Here is an 18,900-nt window from a genome sequence, read left to right as displayed (position 1 = left end):
CTGTCAGCACCATGTAATACCAGGGAGTCTCCTCTTCCTCTGAGATACTGTCAGCACCATGTAATACCAGGGGGTCTCCTCTTCCTCTGAGATACTGTCAGCACCATGTAATACCAGGGGGTCTCCTCTTCCTCTGAGATACTGTCAGCACCATGTAATACCAGGGGGTCTCCTCTCCTCTTCCTCTGAGATACTGTCAGCACCATGTAATACCAGGGGGTCTCCTCTCCTCTTCCTCTGAGATACTGTCAGCACCATGTAATACCAGGGGTCTCCTCTTCCTCTGAGATACTGTCAGTACCATGTAATACCAGGGGTCTCCTCTTCCTCTTCCTCTGAGATACTGTCAGCACCATGTAATACCAGGGGTCTCCTCTTCCTCTTCCTCTGAGATACTGTCAGCACCATGTAATACCAGGGGTCTCCTCTCCTCTTCCTCTGAGATACTGTCAGCACCATGTAATACCAGGGGATCTCCTCTTCCTCTGAGATACTGTCAGCACCATGTAATACCAGGGAGTCTCCTCTTCCTCTGAGATACTGTCAGCACCATGTAATACCAGGGAGTCTCCTCTTCCTCTGAGATACTGTCAGCACCATGTAATACCAGGGAGTCTCCTCTTCCTCTGAGATACTGTCAGCACCATGTAATACCAGGGGGTCTCCTCTCCTCTTCCTCTGAGATACTGTCAGCACCATGTAATACCAGGGGTTTCCTCTCCTCTTCCTCTGAGATACTGTCAGCACCATGTAATACCAGGGGTCTCCTCTCCCTCTGAGATACTGTCAGCACCCTGTAATACCAGGGGTCTCCTCTCCTCTTCCTCTGAGATACTGTCAGCACCATGTAATACCAGGGGGTCTCCTCTTCCTCTGAGATACTGTCAGCACCATGTAATACCAGGGGGTCTCCTCTCCTCTTCCTCTGAGATACTGTCAGCACCATGTAATACCAGGGAGTCTCCTCTCCTCTTCCTCTGAGATACTGTCAGCACCATGTAATACCAGGGGGTCTCCTCTTCCTCTGAGATACTGTCAGCACCATGTAATACCAGGGGTCTCCTCTTCCTCTGAGATACTGTCAGCACCATGTAATACCAGGGGGTCTCCTCTCCTCTTCCTCTGAGATACTGTCAGCACCATGTAATACCAGGGAGTCTCCTCTCCTCTTCCTCTGAGATACTGTCAGCACCATGTAATACCAGGGGGTCTCCTCTCCTCTTCCTCTGAGATACTGTCAGCACCATGTAATACCAGGGGGTCTCCTCTCCTCTTCCTCTGAGATACTGTCAGCACCATGTAATACCAGGGGGTCTCCTCTTCCTCTGAGATACTGTCAGCACCATGTAATACCAGGGAGTCTCCTCTCCTCTTCCTCTGAGATACTGTCAGCACCATGTAATACCAGGGGGTCTCCTCTCCTCTTCCTCTGAGATACTGTCAGCACCATGTAATACCAGGGGGTCTCCTCTTCCTCTGAGATACTGTCAGCACCATGTAATACCAGGGGTCTCTTCTTCCTCTGAGATACTGTCAGCACCATGTAATACCAGGGGGTCTCCTCTCCTCTTCCTCTGAGATACTGTCAGCACCATGTAATACCAGGGGTCTCCTCTTCCTCTGAGATACTGTCAGCACCATGTAATACCAGGGGGTCTCCTCTTCCTCTGAGATACTGTCAGCACCATGTAATACCAGGGGGTCTCCTCTTCCTCTGAGATACTGTCAGCACCATGTAATACCAGGGGGTCTCCTCTTCCTCTTCCTCTGAGATACTGTCAGCACCATGTAATACCAGGGGGTCTCCTCTCCTCTTCCTCTGAGATACTGTCAGCACCATGTAATACCAGGGGGTCTCCTCTTCCTCTGAGATACTGTCAGCACCATGTAATACCAGGGGGTCTCCTCTTCCTCTGAGATACTGTCAGCACCATGTAATACCAGGGGGTCTCCTCTTCCTCTGAGATACTGTCAGCACCATGTAATACCAGGGGGTCTCCTCTTCCTCTGAGATACTGTCAGCACCATGTAATACCAGGGGGTCTCCTCTTCCTCTTCCTCTGAGATACTGTCAGCACCATGTAATACCAGGGGTCTCCTCTTCCTCTGAGATACTGTCAGCACCATGTAATACCAGGGGTCTCCTCTTCCTCTGAGATACTGTCAGCACCATGTAATACCAGGGGGTCTCCTCTCCTCTTCCTCTGAGATACTGTCAGCACCATGTAATACCAGGGAGTCTCCTCTCCTCTTCCTCTGAGATACTGTCAGCACCATGTAATACCAGGGAGTCTCCTCTCCTCTTCCTCTGAGATACTGTCAGCACCATGTAATACCAGGGGGTCTCCTCTCCTCTTCCTCTGAGATACTGTCAGCACCATGTAATACCAGGGAGTCTCCTCTCCTCTTCCTCTGAGATACTGTCAGCACCATGTAATACCAGGGAGTCTCCTCTCCTCTTCCTCTGAGATACTGTCAGCACCATGTAATACCAGGGGGTCTCCTCTCCTCTTCCTCTGAGATACTGTCAGCACCATGTAATACCAGGGAGTCTCCTCTCCTCTTCCTCTGAGATACTGTCAGCACCATGTAATACCAGGGGTCTCCTCTTCCTCTGAGATACTGTCAGCACCATGTAATACCAGGGGGTCTCCTCTTCCTCTGAGATACTGTCAGCACCATGTAATACCAGGGGGTCTCCTCTCCTCTTCCTCTGAGATACTGTCAGCACCATGTAATACCAGGGGGTCTCCTCTCCTCTTCCTCTGAGATACTGTCAGCACCATGTAATACCAGGGGGTCTCCTCTTCCTCTGAGATACTGTCAGCACCATGTAATACCAGGGGTCTCCTCTTCCTCTGAGATACTGTCAGCACCATGTAATACCAGGGGGTCTCCTCTTCCTCTGAGATACTGTCAGCACCATGTAATACCAGGGGGTCTCCTCTTCCTCTGAGATACTGTCAGCACCATGTAATACCAGGGGGTCTCCTCTTCCTCTGAGATACTGTCAGCACCATGTAATACCAGGGGGTCTCCTCTTCCTCTGAGATACTGTCAGCACCATGTAATACCAGGGGTCTCCTCTTCCTCTGAGATACTGTCAGCACCATGTAATACCAGGGAGTCTCCTCTCCTCTTCCTCTGAGATACTGTCAGCACCATGTAATACCAGGGGGTCTCCTCTCCTCTTCCTCTGAGATACTGTCAGCACCATGTAATACCAGGGGGTCTCCTCTTCCTCTGAGATACTGTCAGCACCATGTAATACCAGGGGGTCTCCTCTTCCTCTGAGATACTGTCAGCACCATGTAATACCAGGGGGTCTCCTCTCCTCTTCCTCTGAGATACTGTCAGCACCATGTAATACCAGGGGATCTCCTCTTCCTCTGAGATACTGTCAGCACCATGTAATACCAGGGGTCTCCTCTTCCTCTGAGATACTGTCAGCACCATGTAATACCAGGGGGTCTCCTCTTCCTCTGAGATACTGTCAGCACCATGTAATACCAGGGGGTCTCCTCTTCCTCTGAGATACTGTCAGCACCATGTAATACCAGGGGGTCTCCTCTTCCTCTGAGATACTGTCAGCACCATGTAATACCAGGGGTCTCCTCTTCCTCTTCCTCTGAGATACTGTCAGCACCATGTAATACCAGGGGGTCTCCTCTCCTCTTCCTCTGAGATACTGTCAGCACCATGTAATACCAGGGGGTCTCCTCTCCTCTTCCTCTGAGATACTGTCAGCACCATGTAATACCAGGGGTCTCCTCTTCCTCTGAGATACTGTCAGCACCATGTAATACCAGGGGGTCTCCTCTCCTCTTCCTCTGAGATACTGTCAGCACCATGTAATACCAGGGGGTCTCCTCTCCTCTTCCTCTGAGATACTGTCAGCACCATGTAATACCAGGGGTCTCCTCTCCTCTTCCTCTGAGATACTGTCAGCACCATGTAATACCAGGGGGTCTCCTCTCCTCTTCCTCTGAGATACTGTCAGCACCATGTAATACCAGGGGTCTCCTCTCCTCTTCCTCTGAGATACTGTCAGCACCATGTAATACCAGGGGGTCTCCTCTTCCTCTGAGATACTGTCAGCACCATGTAATACCAGGGGTCTCCTCTTCCTCTGAGATACTGTCAGCACCATGTAATACCAGGGGGTCTCCTCTCCTCTTCCTCTGAGATACTGTCAGCACCATGTAATACCAGGGGTCTCCTCTTCCTCTGAGATACTGTCAGCACCATGTAATACCAGGGGGTCTCCTCTCCTCTTCCTCTGAGATACTGTCAACACCATGTAATACCAGGGGGTCTCCTCTTCCTCTGAGATACTGTCAGCACCATGTAATACCAGGGGGTCTCCTCTCCTCTTCCTCTGAGATACTGTCAGCACCATGTAATACCAGGGGGTCTCCTCTCCTCTGAGATACTGTCAGCACCATGTAATACCAGGGGGTCTCCTCTTCCTCTGAGATACTGTCAGCACCATGTAATACCAGGGGTCTCCTCTCCTCTTCCTCTGAGATACTGTCAGCACCATGTAATACCAGGGGGTCTCCTCTCCTCTTCCTCTGAGATACTGTCAGCACCATGTAATACCAGGGGGTCTCCTCTCCTCTGAGATACTGTCAGCACCATGTAATACCAGGGGGTCTCCTCTCCTCTTCCTCTGAGATACTGTCAGCACCATGTAATACCAGGGGTCTCCTCTTCCTCTGAGATACTGTCAGCACCATGTAATACCAGGGGGTCTCCTCTTCCTCTGAGATACTGTCAGTACCATGTAATACCAGGGGGTCTCCTCTTCCTCTGAGATACTGTCAGCACCATGTAATACCAGGGGGTCTCCTCTTCCTCTGAGATACTGTCAGTACCATGTATACCAGGGGGTCTCCTCTTCCTCTGAGATACTGTCAGCACCATGTAATACCAGGGGGTCTCCTCTTCCTCTGAGATACTGTCAGCACCATGTAATACCAGGGGTCTCCTCTTCCTCTGAGATACTGTCAGCACCATGTAATACCAGGGGGTCTCCTCTTCCTCTGAGATACTGTCAGCACCATGTAATACCAGGGGGTCTCCTCTTCCTCTGAGATACTGTCAGCACCATGTAATACCAGGGGGTCTCCTCTTCCTCTGAGATACTGTCAGCACCATGTAATACCAGGGGGTCTCCTCTTCCTCTGAGATACTGTCAGCACCATGTAATACCAGGGGTCTCCTCTTCCTCTGAGATACTGTCAGCACCATGTAATACCAGGGGGTCTCCTCTCCTCTTCCTCTGAGATACTGTCAGCACCATGTAATACCAGGGGGTCTCCTCTTCCTCTGAGATACTGTCAGCACCCTCTAGTACCAGGGGGTCTCCTCTTCCTCTGAGATACTGTCAGCACCCTCTAGTACCAGGGGGTCTCCTCTCCAGTTGGCCATAATGTTTTGTGTATCATATGAAGACAATAGAATGTAAATGGATTGTGGGCCTTTCCTGAAGGCTCCAGTAATATGTCTCCACTACACAGGACTGGCCACGTGTGAAGACTGGTCGGTGAATGTTGAATAATACATGTCGTATTATTTTAGTTGATTCTACCATAGATCAATGTAGGCCTTTTGCTTTTATAGAGCACATCAGAGCATGTGAGTACAGGGCCGGGGATGTTTTCACTTCTAGCTTCAAGGAGCCACTAGGGGTTCATGAGAACAGTTTGTTGAAACAATTTATACACACCCACCATAACTGATTTATACACACCCACCATAACTGATTTATACACACCCACCATAACTGATTTATACACACCCACCATAACTGATTTATACACACCCACCATAACTGATTAATACACACCCACCATAACTGATTAATACACACCCACCATAACTGATGATTACACACCCACCATAACTGATTAATACACACCCACCATAACTGATTAATACACACCCACCATAACTGATTAATACACACCCACCATAACTGATTTATACACACCCACCATAACTGATTTATACACACCCACCATAACTGATTTATACACACCCGCCATAACTGATTAATACACACCCGCCATAACTGATTAATACACACCCGCCATAACTGATTAATACACACCCACCATAACTGATGTTTACACACCCACCATAACTGATGTTTACACACCCACCATAACTGATGTTTACACACCCACCATAACTGATTAATACACACCCACCATAACTGATTTATACACACCCACCATAACTGATGTTTACACACCCACCATAACTGATTAATACACACCCACCATAACTGATGTTTACACACCCACCATAACTGATTAATACACACCCACCATAACTGATTAATACACACCCACCATAACTGATTTATACACACCCACCATAACTGATTAATACACACCCACCATAACTGATTATACACACCCACCATAACTGATTTATACACACCCACCATAACTGATGTTTACACACCCACCATAACTGATGTTTACACACCCACCATAACTGATTAATACACACCCACCATAACTGATTAATACACACCCACCATAACTGATTATACACACCCACCATAACTGATTTATACACACCCACCATAACTGATTAATACACACCCACCATAACTGATGATTACACACCCACCATAACTGATTAATACACACCCACCATAACTGATTATACACACCCACCATAACTGATTTATACACACCCACCATAACTGATTAATACACACCCACCATAACTGATGATTACACACCCACCATAACTGATTATACACACCCACCATAACTGATTATACACACCCACCATAACTGATTATACACACCCACCATAACTGATTAATACACACCCACCATAACTGATGTTTACACACCCACCATAACTGATTTATACACACCCACCATAACTGATTTATACACACCCGCCATAACTGATTTATACACACCCACCATAACTGATTATACACACCCACCATAACTGATGTTTACACACCCACCATAACTGATTTATACACACCCACCATAACTGATTTATACACACCCGCCATAACTGATTTATACACACCCACCATAACTGATTTATACACACCCGCCATAACTGATTTATACACACCCACCATAACTGATTTATACACACCCACCATAACTGATTTATACACACCCGCCATAACTGATTTATACACACCCGCCATAACTGATTAATACACACCCACCATAACTGATTAATACACACCCGCCATAACTGATTTATACACACCCACCATAACTGATTTATACACACCCACCATAACTGATTTATACACACCCACCATAACTGATTAATACACACCCACCATAACTGATTATACACACCCACCATAACTGATTTATACACACCCACCATAACTGATTAATACACACCCACCATAACTGATTTATACACACCCACCATAACTGATTAATACACACCCACCATAACTGATTTATACACACCCACCATAACTGATTAATACACACCCGCCATAACTGATTTATACACACCCACCATAACTGATTAATACACACCCGCCATAACTGATTAATACACACCCGCCATAACTGATTTATACACACCCACCATAACTGATTAATACACACCCACCATAACTGATGTTTACACACCCACCATAACTGATTAATACACACCCACCATAACTGATTTATACACACCCACCATAACTGATTTATTCACACCCACCATAACTGATTAATACACACCCACCATAACTGATTAATACACACCCACCATAACTGATGTTTACACACCCACCATAACTCCTTTTTTACACACCCACCATAACTGATTAATACACACCCACCATAACTGATTTATACACACCCACCATAACTGATTTATACACACCCACCATAACTGATTTATACACACCCACCATAACTGATTAATACACACCCACCATAACTGATTAATACACACCCACCATAACTGATTTATACACACCCACCATAACTGATTAATACACACCCACCATAACTGATTAATACACACCCACCATAACTGATTAATACACACCCACCATAACTGATTTATACACACCCACCATAACTGATGTTTACACACCCACCATAACTGATTTATACACACCCACCATAACTGATTAATACACACCCACCATAACTGATTTATACACACCCACCATAACTGATTTATACACACCCACCATAACTGATTAATACACACCCACCATAACTGATTATTACACACCCACCATAACTGATTTATACACACACACCATAACTGATTTATACACACCCACCATAACTGATTAATACACACCCACCATAACTGATTAATACACACCCACCATAACTGATTAATACACACCCACCATAACTGATTATACACACCCACCATAACTGATTAATACACACCCACCATAACTGATTAATACACACCCACCATAACTGATGTTTACACACCCACCATAACTGATTAATACACACCCACCATAACTGATTAATACACACCCACCATAACTGATGTTTACACACCCACCATAACTGATTAATACACACCCACCATAACTGATTAATACACACCCACCATAACTGATGTTTACACACCCACCATAACTGATTAATACACACCCACCATAACTGATGTTTACACACCCACCATAACTGATTTATACACACCCACCATAACTGATTAATACACACCCACCATAACTGATTAATACACACCCACCATAACTGATTAATACACACCCACCATAACTGATTTATACACACCCACCATAACTGATGTTTACACACCCACCATAACTGATTTATACACACCCACCATAACTGATTAATACACACCCACCATAACTGATTAATACACACCCACCATAACTGATTAATACACACCCACCATAACTGATTTATACACACCCACCATAACTGATGTTTACACACCCACCATAACTGATTTATACACACCCACCATAACTGATTTATACACACCCACCATAACTGATTTATACACACCCACCATAACTGATTAATACACACCCACCATAACTGATTTATACACACCCACCATAACTGATTTATACACACCCACCATAACTGATTAATACACACCCACCATAACTGATGTTTACACACCCACCATAACTGATGTTTACACACCCACCATAACTCCTTTAGTCTACTGTCTCTCACAGCTGCTGAGTAAAATATGGAAGCAGAATTACCTCATCTGGGAGAGGTCGTGTCTGAAATATATTATTCAAGTCCTTTAAGTGTACACTCTCTCTCTCTCTCTCTCTCTCTCTCTCTCTCTCTCTCTCTCTCTCTCTCTCTCTCTCTCTCTCTCTCTCTCTCTCTCTCTCTCTCTCGCCGCAGCGCAGACAAGCGCTTATGACCGCGTGCCTTTGCGGACGGCGAATGTAAAGACGGATTTACGTCTGTAAGGAGCGCTTCTGGAGAAGCACATGGTCTCGTTCTCGAAAGACAACACTTCGCCAGTCTGTACATTCCTTTTTGGAGGAACCCCCCGATCTGTTGTCACCGGGAAGAAAAATAAACGACCACAACCACCTTTTTTAATGTAGTTCATGACACGTTTACAGGTCAAAATTGTCGGGCTTCTCTCCAAAGTGCTTGATGCGCTTTTAACATCGTTGGATGTAAAGTCTATTACAGGGGAGTCGGAGGTTGCTGGAGTGGAGTGGGTGAGGACTGAGAAGGATTTCCTAACGGTCTCTCTCTCCTCATACTCGATCATATTTCATCAAGTCATTTCGGTGTTACACATCAGCTGTTCCACTGTAACTTGGCTATATTATGTTCGTGCTGCCGTGAGACAGTTGGATAAGTCTCGACCCGTTCATCCTGCTTCCCGTGCACCGGCACAATGACCTACCGGCGGACCTACGGGAGTCAGACCTACGGGAGTCAGAAGTTTACAGTGTTTTTGATAGCACTTCACGTCTTGTTAATTACAACGTGCTCCGGTGAAGATGTGCGCTCCTCCAACAAGACCACTGAAGGTAAGAACCGGAGACCGAATTAAATGTATTTTGACAAATGCATTACTTCTTCTTAGCTTTGCACAGAACACAGGCGCTACATTTTTCAAATATAAATCAAAGAAAACAGACGCTGCATTTTTAAAATATGAATCATTGTCTGACCACTATGTCTGACATTTTCCCCTGGGCACACACTGGTTGAATCAACGTTGTTTCCACGTCATTTAAACGAAACCACGTTGAACCAACGTGGAATAGAGGTTGAATAGACATCAGTGTGTTCGGTCTTTTGTATGCTTGGTTTCTGCATCGTTCTTTAAATCAGTGCTATCTGTACGCTGGCGTTATAAACACTTGGTTATAACGCTCATATACATGTACTACGCCCCGCTACAATATTCAATCAGAAAATAACCTGGGAAAGGTGTCATTGGGGCAAGGTTTTTATGCAGTTCTGAATTGTAAAACGTTTAGTAATTAGGTCGACGGAGAGATTGCAGTTTCACTGATGATATTCTATTATGATGAAGGTCTCGTAACCAGCTATAAACCATGACAACTTTAGGAGAATAGAAGCTGTGAATAGAACGGGAACTAAGATCAAGACAACTTTAGGAGAATAGAAGCTGTGAATAGAAAGGGAACTAAGATCAAGACAACTTTAGGAGAATAGAAGCTGTGAATAGAACGGGAACTAAGATCAAGACAACTTTAGGAGAATAGAAGCTGTGAATAGAAAGGGAACTAAGATCAAGACAACTTTAGGAGAATAGAAGCTGTGAATAGAAAGGGAACTAAGATCAAGACAACTTTAGGAGAATAGAAGCTGTGAATAGAAAGGGAACTAAGATCATGACAACTTTAGGAGAATAGAAGCTGTGAATAGAAAGGGAACTGAGATCAAGACAACTTCAGGAGAATAGAAGCTGTGAATAGAAAGGGAACTGAGATCAAGACAACTTCAGGAGAATAGAAGCTGTGAATAGAAAGGGAACTGAGATCAAGAGCATAACACATCAATCACATCTTATTCAGATGGTTTAGAAGAACAGAGCAGACAGACAGACAGACAGACAGACAGACAGACAGACAGACAGACAGACAGACAGACCATCAGGAGAACAGAACAGTCAGACAGACAGACCATCAGGAGAACAGAGCAGACAGACAGACAGACCATCAGGAGAACAGAGCAGACAGACAGACAGACCATCAGGAGAACAGAACAGTCAGACAGACAGACCATCAGGCAGACAGACCATTAGGAGAACAGACAGACAGACAGACAGACAGACAGACAGACAGACAGACAGACAGACAGACAGACAGACAATTAGGAGAACAGAGCAGAACAGTCAGACAGACCATCAGGATAACATAGCAGAACAGACAGACAGACCATCAGGAGAACAGAGCAGAACAGACAGACCATGAGGAGAACAGAGCAGTCAGACAGACCAGCAGGAGAACAGAGCAGAACAGACAGACAGACCAACAGGAGAACAGAGCAGAACAGACAGACAGACCATGAGGAGAACAGAGCAGTCAGACAGACCAGCAGGAGAACAGAGCAGAACAGACAGACAGACCAACAGGAGAACAGAGCAGAACAGACAGACAGACCATGAGGAGAACAGAGCAGTCAGACAGACCAACAGGAGAACAGAGCAGAACAGACAGACAGACCAACAGGAGAACAGAGCAGAACAGACAGACAGACCATGAGGAGAACAGAGCAGTCAGACAGACCAGCAGGAGAACAGAGCAGTCAGACAGACCAGCAGGAGAACAGAGCAGAACAGACAGACCAGCAGGAGAACAGAGCAGTCAGACAGACCAGCAGGAGAACAGAGCAGTCAGACAGACCAGCAGGAGAACAGAGCAGTCAGACAGACCAGCAGGAGAACAGAGCAGAACAGACAGACAGACACACAGACAGACAGACCATTAGGAGAACACAACAGAGGGAGTGAGTGTGTTAGAGAAGGTAAGTGAGGGGAGGACATGTATTTCAGTTACCGGTATGTGTTAGAGAAAGGAAAGAAGGGAGATGGAGGAGGAGAGGAAGAGAGAAGAGGTTGGAGGAGGAGGAGAGAAGAGGTTGGAGGAGGAGGAGAGGAAGAGAAGAGGTTGGAGGAGAGGAAGAGAGGAAGAGAGAAGAGGTTGGAGGAGGAGTGGGAGGAGGAGGAGAGAAGAGGTTAGAGGAGAGGAGGAGAGGAAGAGAGAAGAGGTTGGAGGAGAGGAGGAGAGGAAGAGAGAAGAGGTTGGAGGAGAGGAAGAGAGAAGAGGTTGGAGGAGGAGGAGAGGAAGAGAGAAGAGTTTGGAGGAGAAGGAGAGAAGAGGTTGGAGGAGGAGGAGAGGAAGAGAGAAGAGGTTGGAGGAGGAGGAGAGGAAGAGAGAAGAGGTTGGAGGAGGAGGAGAGGAAGAGAAGAGGTTGTAGGAGAGGAAGAGAGGAAGAGAGAAGAGGTTGGAGGAGGAGTGGGAGGAGGAGGAGAGAAGAGGTTGGAGGAGAGGAGGAGAGGAAGAGAGAAGAGGTTGGAGGAGAGGAAGAGAGAAGAGGTTGGAGGAGGAGGAGAGGAAGAGAAGAGGTTGGAGGAGAGGAAGAGAGGAAGAGAGAAGAGGTTGGAGGAGGAGGAGAGGAAGAGAGAAGAGGTTGGAGGAGGAGGAGAGAGAAGAGGTTGGAGGAGGAGGAGAGGAAGAGAGAAGAGGTTGGAGATGGAGGAGGAGAGAGAAGAGGTTGGAGGAGGAGGGGAAGAGAGAAGAGGTTGGAGGAGGAGGAGGAGAGAGAAGAGGTTGGAGTAGGAAGATTTCATTTATTTATACCCAGTTTATTACCCAAGGCATTTCCTGTTGTGGCATGACGAACTCATCATTAACCACATCATCAGGCCCATTGTGTTGTGAGAACCTGGACAAAGCAACGTTTAACAGGAAGTAAATACCTGGTCAATGGTCGTTAAGGGGCTCGCTTGTTAAGGGATGATTAGGGGAGAGATGCCCCATGGGTAAACTGCTGTGAACAGGTGTTTATAAACAATCAGAGGAGAGGAGACTGGATAGAAGCTGGCTGGTGTGTGTGTGTGTGTGCGTGTGTGTGCGTGTGTGTGTGTGTGTGCGTGCGTATGTCTGTGTGTGTGCGTGGGCGTTCGTGTGCGTGTCTGAAAGCAGGCTGGAGAAGCATTGTGAAAGCAGGCTGGAGAAGCATTGTGAAAGCAGGCTGGAGAAGCATTGTGAAAGCAGGCTGGAGAAGCATTGTGAAAGCAGGCTGGAGAAGCATTGTGAAAGCAGGCTGGAGAAGCATTGTGAAAGCAGGCTGGAGAAGCATTGTGAAAGCAGGCTGGAGAAGCATTGTGAACGCAGGCTGGAGAAGCATTGTGAAAGCAGGCTGGAGAAGCATTGTCAACGCAGGCTGGAGAAGCATTGTGAAAGCAGGCTGGAGAAGCATTGTGAAAGCAGGCTGGAGAAGCATTGTGAAAGCAGGTTGGAGAAGCATTGCGAAAGCAGGCTGGAGAAGCATTGTGAAAGCAGGCTGGAGAAGCATTGTGACAGCAGGCTGGAGAAGCATTGTGACAGCAGGCTGGAGAAGCATTGTGAAAGCAGGCTGGAGAAGCATTGTGAAAGCAGGCTGGAGAAGCATTGTGAAAGCAGGCTGGAGAAGCATTGTGAAAGCAGGCTGGAGAAGCATTGTGAAAGCAGGCTGGAGAAGCATTGTGAAAGCAGGCTGGAGAAGCATTGTGAAAGCAGGCTGGAGAAGCATTGTGAAAGCAGGCTGGAGAAGCATTGTGAAAGCAGGCTGGAGAAGCATTGTGAAAGCAGGCTGGAGAAGCATTGTGAAAGCAGGCTGGAGAAGCATTGTGAAAGCAGGTTGGAGAAGCATCGTGAAAGCAGGCTGGAGAAGCATCGTGACAGCAGGTTGGAGAAGCATCGTGAAAGCAGGCTGGAGAAGCATTGTGAACGCAGGCTGGAGGAGCATTGTGAAAGCAGGCTGGAGAAGCATTGTGAAAGCAGGCTGGAGAAGCATTGTGAAAGCAGGCTGGAGAAGCATTGTGAAAGCAGGCTGGAGAAGCATCGTGAAAGCAGGCTGGAGAAGCATTGTGAAAGCAGGCTGGAGAGGCATTGTGAAAGCAGGCTGGAGAAGCATTGTGAAAGCAGGCTGGAGAAGCATTGTGAAAGCAGGCTGGAGGGGAGTAATGTTGACTGTGAACCCAGCACAGAGTCTGTCTTCAACATCTCATATAAAAGGGAAATGAGTGGAAATCATTAGTGGAGGAACTATTTTATGAGTTGTGTGTGTGTGTGTGTGTGTGTGTGTGTGTGTGTGTGTGTGTGTGTGTGTGTGTGTGTGTGTGTGTGTGTGTGTGTGTGTGTGTGTGTGTGTGTGACTATTTATTTTTCCTTTTTATTCTCTGATGAGAAACTCTGTCAGCCATGAATTCAAGGTTGTGCAGAAACTCTGTCAGCCATGAATTCAACATGGTGAGAAACTCTGTCAGCCATGAATTCAACATGGTGAGAAACTCTGTCAGCCATGAATTCAACATGGTGAGAAACTCTGTCAGCCATGAATTCAACATGGTGAGAATCTCTGTCAGCCATGAATTCAACATGGTGAGAAACTCTGTCAGCCATGAATTCAAGGTTGTTAGACACTCTGTCAGCCATGAATTCAACATGGTGAGAAACTCTGTCAGCCATGAATTCAACATGGTGAGAAACTCTGTCAGCCAGGAATTCAACATGGTGAGAAACTCTGTCAGCCATGAATTCAAGGTTGTGCAGAAACTCTGTCAGCCAGGAATTCAACATGGTGAGAAACTCTGTCAGCCATGAATTCAACATGGTGAGAAACTCTGTCAGCCATGAATTCAACATGGTGAGAAACTCTGTCAGCCATGAATTCAACATGGTGAGAATCTCTGTCAGCCATGAATTCAACATGGTGAGAAACTCTGTCAGCCATGAATTCAAGGTTGTTAGACACTCTGTCAGCCATGAATTCAAGGTTGTGAGAAACTCTGTCAGCCATGAATTCAACATGGTGAGAAACTCTGTCAGCCATGAATTCAACATGGTGAGAAACTCTGTCAGCCATGAATTCAACATGGTGAGAAACTCTGTCAGCCAGGAATTCAAGGTTGTGAGAAACTCTGTCAGCCATGAATTCAAGGTTGTGCAGAAACTCTGTCAGCCATGAATTCAACATGGTGAGAAACTCTGTCAGCCATGAATTCAACATGGTGAGAAACTCTGTCAGCCAGGAATTCAAGGTTGTGCAGAAACTCTGTCAGCCATGAATTCAACATGGTGAGAAACTCTGTCAGCCATGAATTCAACATGGTGAGAAACTCTGTCAGCCATGAATTCAAGGTTGTGCAGAAACTCTGTCAGCCATGAATTCAAGGTTGTGAGAAACTCTGTCAGCCATGAATTCAACATGGTGAGAATCTCTGTCAGCCATGAATTCAACATGGTGAGAAACTCTGTCAGCCATGAATTCAAGGTTGTGCAGAAACTCTGTCAGCCATGAATTCAAGGTTGTGAGAAACTCTGTCAGCCATGAATTCAACATGGTGAGAAACTCTGTCAGCCATGAATTCAAGGTTGTGCAGAAGAGTTGAGAATCTCCTCCAACTCCATGCAATGTCATGTTTGATTGGATTCTTAATACAACTTTCTCTTCTTTCTCCTTGAGCTGTCCTTATGGTTTCACTCTGTCCTGTCTGGTGGTTTGTTTCTGTCCTGAAGGTTTCATCCTGTCCTGTCTGGTGGTTTGTTTCTTTTCTAAAGGTTTCATCCTGTCCTGTCTGGTGGTTTGTTTCTGTTCTAAAGGTTTCATCCTGTTCTGTCTGGTGGTTTGTTTCTGTTCTAAAGGTTTCATCCTGTCCTGTCTGGTGGTGTGTTTCTGTCCTGTCCTGAAGGTTTCATCCTGTCCTGTCTGGTGGTGTGTTTCTGTCCTGAAGGTTTCATCCTGTCCTGTCTGGTGGTGTGTTTCTGTTCTAAAGGTTTCATCCTGTCCTGTCTGGTGTTGTGTTTCTGTCCTATAGGTTTCAACCTGTCCTGTCTGGTGGTGTGTTTCTGTCCTGGCTGGTGGTGTGTTTCTGTCCTGAAGGTTTCATCCTGTCCTGTCTGGTGGTGTGTTTCTGTCCTGATGGTTTCATCCTGTCCTGTCTGATGGTGTGTGTTTCTGTCCTGAAGGTTTCCTCCTGTCCTGTCTGGTGGTGTGTTTCTGTCCTATAGGTTTCATCCTGTCCTGTCTGGTGTTGTGTTTCTGTCCTGATGGTTTCATCCTGTCCTGTCTGGTGGTGTGTTTCTGTCCTATAGGTTTCATCCTGTCCTGTCTGATGGTGTGTGTTTCTGTCCTATAGGTTTCATCCTGTCCTGTCTGGTGGTGTGTTTCTGTCCTGTCCTAAAGGTTTCATCCTGTCTTGTCTGGTGGTGTGTTTCTGTCCTATAGGTTTCATCCTGTCCTGTCTGGTGTGTGTTTCTGTCCTATAGGTTTCATCCTGTCCTGTCTGGTGGTGTGTTTCTGTCCTATAGGTTTCATCCTGTCCTGTCTGGTGGTGTGTTTCTGTCCTATAGGTTTCATCCTGTCCTGTCTGGTGGTGTGTTTCTGTCCTATAGGTTTCATCCTGTCCTGTCTGGTGGTGTGTTTCTGTCCTATAGGTTTCATCCTGTCCTGTCTGGTGTGTGTTTCTGTCCTGGCTGGAAGCACTTGATCTGATGGATGGATGTGTCCCAAATGACCCTATGGTCAAAAGTAGTGCACTACATAGGAGGGCTCTGGTCAAAAGTAGTGCACTACATAGGAGGGTTCTGGTCAAAAGTAGTGCACTACATAGGAGGGCTCTGGTCAAAAGTAGTGCACTACATAGGAGGGCTCTGGTCAAAAGTACTGCACCGCACAGGGAATAGGGTGCTTTTTGGACCGTGACCCTTAGCTTGAGACTGTGTTTACTAGCCAGCTGTGCTGTTTCCTTCAGCCAGACTCACTTTCTCTGCTTCGACAGCCGAAGAGAAACCACATGGCTGAAACAAAAGAAAGATGAAGGGTGTCATTTATTTATTTGAAGGATCTGCTTCCAAACGGATTATAAATATTATCACAAAATAATACACTCGCTATTCCTGATGAATTATGATTACTGGTTCTCATAATAAATGTTTCATGGAACAAATGATGATCTGTAGTTTCTAGCAGGGTTGGGAACTGGTGATGATCTGTAGTTTCTAAGCAGGGTTGGGTGGGAACTGGTGATGATCTGTAGTTTCTAGCAGGGTTTGGGAGGAACTGGTGGTGATCTGTAGTTTCTATCAGGGTTGGGGAGGAACTGGTGATGATCTGTAGTTTCTAGCAGGGTTGGGGAGGAACTGGTGATGATCTGTAGTTTCTATCAGGGTTGGGGAGGAACTGGTGATGATCTGTAGTTTATAGCAGGGTTGGGGAGGAACTGGTGATGTTCTGTAGTTTCTATCAGGGTTGGGGAGGAACTGGTGATGATCTGTAGTTTCTATCAGGGTTGGGGAGGAACTGGTGATGATCTGTAGTTTCTAGCAGGGTTGGGGAGGAACTGGTGATGATCTGTAGTTTCTATCAGGGTTGGGGAGGAACTGGTGATGATCTGTAGTTTCTGTCAGGGTTGGGGAGGAACTGGTGATGATCTGTAGTTTCTATCAGGGTTGGGGAGGAACTGGTGGTGATCTGTAGTTTCTAGCAGGGTTGGGGAGGAACTGGTGATGATCTGTAGTTTCTAGCAGGGTTGGGGAGGAACTGGTGATGATCTGTAGTTTCTAACAGGGTTGGGGAGGAACTGGTGATGATCTGTAGTTTCTAGCAGGGTTGGGGAGGAACTGGTGATGATCTGTAGTTTCTATCAGGGTTGGGTGGGAACTGGTGATGATCTGTAGTTTCTATCAGGGTTGGGGAGGAACTGGTGATGTTCTGTAGGTTCTAGCAGGGTTGGGTGGGAACTGGTGATGATCTGTATTTCTAGCAGGGTTGGGGAGGAACTGGTGGTGATCTGTAGTTTCTAGCAGGGTTGGGGAGGAACTGGTGATGTTTTGTAGGTTCTAACAGGGTTGGGGAGGAACTGGTGATAATCTGTAGTTTCTATCAGGGTTGGGGAGGAACTGGTGATGTTCTGTAGGTTCTAGCAGGGTTGGGTGGGAACTGGTGATGATCTGTATTTCTAGCAGGGTTGGGGAGGAACTGGTGGTGATCTGTAGTTTCTAGCAGGGTTTGGGAGGAACTGGTGATGATCTGAGGTTTCTAGCAGGGTTGGGTGGGAACTGGTGATGATCTGTAGTTTCTAGCAGGGTTGGGTGGGAACTGGTGATGATCTGTAGTTTCTAGCAGGGTTGGGGAGGAACTGGTGGTGATCTGTAGTTTCTATCAGGGTTGGTTGGGAACTGGTGATGATCTGTAGTTTCTATCAGGGCTGGGGAGGAACTGGTGATGATCTGTAGTTTCTAGCAGGGTTGGGTGGGAACTGGTGATGATCTGTAGTTTCTAAGCAGGGTTGGGTGGGAACTGGTGATGATCTGTAGTTTCTATCAGGGTTGGTTGGGAACTGGTGATGATCTGTAGTTTCTAGCAGGGTTGGGGAGGAACTGGTGATGATCTGAGGTTTCTAGCAGGGTTGGGGAGGAACTGGTGATGATCTGTAGTTTCTATCAGGGTTGGGTGGGAACTGGTGATGATCTGTAGTTTCTACCAGGGTTGGGTGGTAACTGGTGATGATCTGTAGTTTCTATCAGGGTTGGGTGGGAACTGGTGATGATCTGTAGTTTCTAAGCAGGGTTGGGTGGGAACTGGTGATGATCTGTAGTTTCTATCAGGGTTGGGGAGGAACTGGTGGTGATCTGTAGTTTCTATCAGGGTTGGGGAGGAACTGGTGATGATC

The 18,900-nt window shown here is 46.5% G+C and overlaps 1 protein-coding gene across 1 annotated transcript in view; it reads left to right on the top strand.

Moving 5' to 3' along the window:
• Positions 1–9,409: 9,409 nt before the first annotated feature.
• Positions 9,410–18,900, top strand: part of LOC129842530 (disintegrin and metalloproteinase domain-containing protein 19-like) — a 130,478-nt gene continuing 120,987 nt past the window's right edge. Inside the window, exon 1 of the mRNA XM_055911108.1 lies at positions 9,410–10,018. Coding sequence (XP_055767083.1) covers positions 9,883–10,018 — 136 coding nt within the window. The 5' untranslated portion in view covers positions 9,410–9,882. The remainder of the gene's footprint in view (positions 10,019–18,900) is intronic.

Source organism: Salvelinus fontinalis, unplaced genomic scaffold, assembly GCF_029448725.1.
Source record: "Salvelinus fontinalis isolate EN_2023a unplaced genomic scaffold, ASM2944872v1 scaffold_0048, whole genome shotgun sequence".
NCBI lineage: Eukaryota > Metazoa > Chordata > Actinopteri > Salmoniformes > Salmonidae > Salvelinus > Salvelinus fontinalis.
Note: the sequence above shows the minus strand (reverse complement) of the source record. Positions and strands in the feature narration are given on the sequence as shown.